General features: G+C 40.0%; 1 protein-coding gene across 1 annotated transcript in view; it reads right to left on the bottom strand.

Annotated features, from left to right (window-relative positions):
• The window catches only part of NAA16 (N-alpha-acetyltransferase 16, NatA auxiliary subunit), a 100962-nt gene that overhangs the window by 23939 nt on the left and 71101 nt on the right, over positions 1-5922 (bottom strand). Inside the window, exon 10 of the mRNA XM_045287090.1 lies at positions 2051-2123. Coding sequence (XP_045143025.1) covers positions 2051-2123 — 73 coding nt within the window. The remainder of the gene's footprint in view (positions 1-2050; positions 2124-5922) is intronic.

Here is a 5922-nt window from a genome sequence, read left to right as displayed (position 1 = left end):
GCCCCCTAAATGTCAGAGTTCTCAGTCAGACTTGAAAGCACGTTTAAACAAGTCCTTGGCAACCTCCAAACCATTCTTGGTGACCTCGATATCCCTGCTGCCAGCATTTACTGCTCTAAACAGAGCATCAGAGACACAACTATCAAAGGCAGTGCGCACCTTAACTGAATCCAAATTTAAGTAAACCAAGTATACAAACACATTCTTTTAGGTAAAAAATGTACTGTGGAGAAAATGAACTGTGGATTAGGTATGGGAAATATTTTATATCAGTCAATTTTGAGTCTGATTAAAGTTTCAGCAATCATAATTTAAAGTAGCATACTAAAGTATTTACAAGTGAAACTGTATATCTAGAATTTGCTTTAAAAATATTCCATAAATGACTACCAGTACCAAATCCCTTGAAAGGGGCCATGTTAGAAGATCCTGGATAAGGCAGTAGAAAAATGTGGAACAAAACCCCAAAATGATAAGAACAAGCTTACTGGCTGGACTGGAGGAACCCCCAAAACTGGACCTTAGTAACCCTTCAGGTCTGGATGTGAACGCATCTTGGCAGCTCAGATTTCAGGCCAACAATATCCAAATCCAACAGGGAACAATGTAACACTCGTGCAGCATGCACACCTCAGTGTCGTCAACCATTTAGGGTCAAAAGGTAGGATTTACCCAAAAACAAATTTCAGAAGGGTTAGGGAAGGAGAAACAGAGGCAGGAAACAGAGGGGAAAGTGGGATAAGCTGATGGTTCACTGAGAGGACTGCAATGAATGAGGTACAGCAAAATGTGTATGAACTGTTGAATGTAAACACGATCACTTGTTCTGTAAATCTTCATCCAATCCACACACACAAAAAATGCAGAAAAATGATGGAATAGAAGATGCTTCAAATAAGAATGGCAAAATAATTGGTAACAGAATCTGAGTGATAGGGACACAAGGGCTAATTTTTACTTCTGTGTATGATAGTTAATAATGATTTTATTATAATTATAATAATGTAATCATGTAATTAGACTAAAGAATTCTAGTTATTTACATGGATTAATTCTAGAATTAGAATCATTTAAATCATATTTTAATTATGATTATGATATATTAAATCATAAACCAAAATAACTCCTGAAATCTTCTAAAATGAAATAGTCTAACATAACTAGTTTAAGCATAAGAGCCTGGAGCATAATACTCTCTTTTTTCCTTTTTTTTTAAAATTAATACTCTTTTAAGAATTAACTACAAGAGAAAGCTCAGTGCTATCAGTCAGCTCCAACTCATAGCTCTCCTCGAAGGGCAGAGCAGAGGGGCATCACACAGCTTCCACGGCGATGCATGTTCATGCAGCAGGCTGCGGCCTCGCTATCCCTCCAGCAGCTGATGGGCCACTGCTTCAACCACCGCGCCACCAGGGCTCCTTATGAGCTCTCTGCAGGAATCGCACTGACAACAGCAATTCAAAGACAGGAACCTTAAACCAAAAAAGCTCACTGCCATCGAACTGATTCCGATTCACAGTGACCCTCTGGGACAGGGCAGAACTGCCGCTGTGGGCAAGAGCTGGCGGTTCCAACCGTTCACCTTGCAGCGAGCCCCCCAAGGCGTAGCCACTACACCAGTTAGGAGCCTTTACGTGAATGGTGGAGAATCAACTCAGAAAAGGAGGCTGAAAAAGGGTCACACACTGGACGGATGTAATCAGCGTCACCCAGTGGTACCTGCTGAGGCTGTTGAATTGGTGCGTGCTTCAGCTGTGTGTATTCTCAACAACAATAGATATAAAATCCTTTACTTCTTAAAAACACGTGTGATGTTGGGCCAAAGCCTCAATTTGTTTTTCTCATGTTAAAAGAGTAAACTCCCGCCCCACAAGTTACAGAAAGTTTAAGTTGATTTAGAGTGAAAGTTCACCATTTCACTTTTTCACTAATTAAAAAGCTATTTAGTTCACAGCTATCAAGTACCATGCATATAATAAACACAAGATAATATCACTGTAAGTAATTTAAAGTACACATCAAATTCTAATGTAATCTAATTTAAACTTACCATAAGAGTTAAAAAATTCACACGTCTTAAGAGAGGCTTCATAATTAATAACAAGTTCCTGGATTATAGAAACCTGTTTAAGAAAAAAGTTTATAATTTTAAAATGCTTTCCTGAAGGTATTTACACTTACTATAGCTAAAACATTTAGACCTGGCAAACAGCACACAGCTTATCTCAAAATTGTAAACGGAAGCAGTAAGGTCGTTGCTGGTTTTGCCCCAGAACCCCCTGTGAGGGAAAGCATGGAACACCTACGGTCTCAGCTGACGGCAACACAGAAGCTTGTTAATTTTTCATTTCGATGAACTGTTTGAAGTTTTAAAGAAAAAAATTATCACTAGGAACTACAAAACATTTATTATTACAGTAAATACACCCAGAAAAATTGTGTCTCATGGAATTCAGGACAGATGGACCCTGAGGAACAGTGGTGGGAGAGGGGATGTCATGAGGGGGGAAAGGGGGGCCGGGGGGTGGAGGGAAGAAGAAGGGAGGGGGAACCCATCACAAGGTTGGGTATATGGCCCCCTCCCCGGACGAGTAGCAGAAATGTGGGTAAAGGGAGACAACAGACATAGTGATATTGATCAAGGATTTATGAGGGTAGGAGGTTGGGGGAGGGGGAGAAAAATAGAGGAGCTTGTATCAAGGGCTCAAGTAGAAAATTTTTTGGAAAAGATGATGGCAACATATATACAAATATGCCTGACATGGTTGATGTGTGGAATGTTTTAAGATCTGTAAGAGCCCCCAATGAAGTGATTTTAAATAAGTAAATATTAAAAAATAAAGATGATTACCAAAAAATGTGTCTTTTGCTTCCTAATGTGTTATTTTGTGCAGTTATAAAGCATTCCATAGATTCTTGTGAGGTAGACAGATAAATGTATTTAAATTTCCTTTAAAAAACTACTCAATACAATAAAGTTAAATGAAATTATACAAATTATATATTGAGTGGGTGGAAGATAAGCTAGACTCCAAACTAAATATTTAAACTACCTTTATTTTTAATGATTATTTTAATAAAACAGATGGCACCTCAACACTCCAATCAAGTAGAACTAAAATACTATAGACTACATCAGTGTTTCCCAATTTGGGCAATACTGGTCAGCTTGGGAGCACTAGAATGATCCAGGGGGAAGGGTCTGTAGAAGCAGATACCTACACTTTATCCTGGATTATGGGTTATTGTACAAAAATTTATCACTCCTCACGGGGGCGGGGAGGAGTAGTTATGTAGAGTACATACGTGTTGTGTTATGCCCTTGAAAGTATCAAAGGAAAAGAAAAGGGGCAAGAATTGGAATGATGGGAAGAAAACAAGTACTTGACTTATAGTTAATTCTAAACAGCTGAATTGGAAAATATGACTTTCTTATTCGTGAACTTTAAAACTTATTTAAAAAATAAATAAACCTTATTTTACTGAAAAAGTTCAGAAGTGAAGATTGCCATTAACACTTTTAATAAAAGTCCCTTACAAATATAGGATTATTTTAATCAGGAGAACAGACAATGATGATTATGAACATATTCTAAGTTTTAAAATACAGAATACTGTTGTGCCAGCAGGAAAAAGGGAGAGGGGGTAGGTGCACAATGATAAACCAATTTCTGTTGTGAATACTTTCTGCATATGATGCTGATAAGTATAAAAGTCAACCGCAGGCACCCTGTATTCTTTCTATGCATGCTTCTAGGTAATGCATTTTCAACAAGTTTATGAGGAGTGCATTTTATTAGTGCCATTTTTAGGCAAAGGGGGGAAAAAGCTAAAGTACACAATAGGGAAGCAAAATTTCAAGCCAAGGAACAGATCACCAGGGTTCACAGCTTTTACCTACTCAGACACAGCAGGCAGTGGATGAACTCTGGCGCATTTATTACTACCTGGTAATTCTTGCTCAAATCACCTTTAGTGTGCATGACACCAAGTGGTATAGTCAATGGAAAATACACTGTGCTGTGGATACTTGCCATCAAGTCAGCTCTGACTTGTGGCACGCTGCTGCTCCACAGGCTTTTCAAGGCTGTCAGCTCTTGGAAGCAGACTGCCCAGCCTTTCTCCCCAGGTACTCCAGCGTGTCTTTGAAGCACCAACCTTTTTGGCTTCAGTTGAAATCTTAACCATTTTTCCCACCCAGGGACTCCGGGAAAATGTACTAAGTACATCAAAATTCAGAGAGTAGTAAGCATTTACACAAACAAACAAACAAACAAACTCACTGCCATCAAGTCAATGTTAACTCACAGCAACCCCTTTAGGTTTCCAAGACTGTTTATGGGAGCAGAAAGCCCAGTCTTTCTCCCTCAGCGCTGCTGCTGGTTTCGAACTGCTGAGCTCTAGGATCGAAGCCCAACACCTAACCACTACACCACCAGGGCTCCTTAAGCACTGAAACAAGAACACTAAAATTGAGGTGGGAGTTAGGGGAGGCAAAACATATATAAGAGAGAGAAAAAAGTGAAAGAGAGCTTAGGATGGGCGAATTTTAACAAACTTTGATGAGGTATTAAAGAACATACTTGCAAATCTACATTCCCAAGTTGAAGAGCACACTTGGAAATCTACATTCCCAAGGTGAATTCCCAAAGAACTGTAAGTTGGTGTTTTTTTTAATGTATGGAAATTTATTTTGGGGAAGGGCACACGGGGGCCAAGACAGGAGTAGTATCATATCATAGACAGGGAAAGCCAGCCAACCAGTTTCTTTCCTTTGTGAACGCTTTAAGCATTAATTGCAGCAGTATATAAATAAGGCAACATAAACGTGAGAGGGTTTATTCAGTTTATGAATTATGATGCTATACTTCTACCTATTCCCCCCCAAAAATAAAATTACACTAACTAGGCAATGGAGAGTGTGGTGGTTCTATACATTACCAGTGGAGGAAATGCGTAAACAATAGAAAAACCATATATGACAAAGACAAAAAGATACAGTGTGGTAGTTATATAATCCTTTGTCAATTTGAGAGGATTACGAGGGAAGGGGTGGAGTCTAGCGTGTCAATCATTGTACAGCCATTGAAGCCTCTGTAAGGGCATGACCTTCCCCTGAGGATTCTGGAAATGCCTGGTTTTTCCCTCCCTGGAGGCAGGAGACACACTCTTTCTGCTCACTGCCTTGGAGACTCTCTACTGACAAGACTCAAGACTCACTCCCTGAGAGACGCTCTCCGGACAAGACACCTGGCACTATGCGGAGAGACCCTGTGCCCTGGAAATTGGTGGAGACCCCTGTCAGCACTGAGATGCTTACACCGCCACTGGAGCCACAAGACTTTGCACCCACTGGCCTATGATCTTCCTGCATTTGGCGTCATTGCATGTGTTTCGTGAGTGTGAAGAGGACTTTTTAGATTGGTATCAGACATATGGGCTAATATCGGACTTAGGGACTTGATCTGGACTGGACTGGAATGTTTTCTCAATATTCAACTGCTCTTGTATATAAATATTTCTTATTCACACAAGTCTCTATGAATTTCTTTTTCTAGTCTACCCAGACTAACACATATAGCTAAACAGACTAGGGTGGGAGAAAATGGGGAATGCCTTTTCGATTTAGTAGTACAAGCGGGTACCCTCCCCAGAAAATGCCTAGCATTTTTCCTGCTAGGCAAGCATAGAGCAGCTTGCTCTGAGTTAGTGCACACAGTGGCATCGCCTGGGAAGGTTCTCTCTGGTCAGTGAATTTTTCCATAAAAGCAGTTTAGCTAGAACCTTGCTTTTTGTGATGGCTGATTTAAGAGAATAGTGTGTGGCTGTGAAAATTTGTTTCTGCTCGGGAAAAATGCCACAGAAACTGTTGTGATGTTGAACACAGCTTATGAGGACAGCACTATGGGGAAAAACTCAAGT

This window comes from Echinops telfairi, unplaced genomic scaffold (assembly GCF_000313985.2).
Source record: "Echinops telfairi isolate 266 unplaced genomic scaffold, ASM31398v2 ScPeMD7_11;HRSCAF=52, whole genome shotgun sequence".
NCBI classification, from domain to species: Eukaryota; Metazoa; Chordata; class Mammalia; order Afrosoricida; family Tenrecidae; genus Echinops; species Echinops telfairi.
The sequence above is the reverse complement of the archived record's forward strand: the minus strand, read 5'-3'. Positions and strand labels throughout refer to the sequence as shown.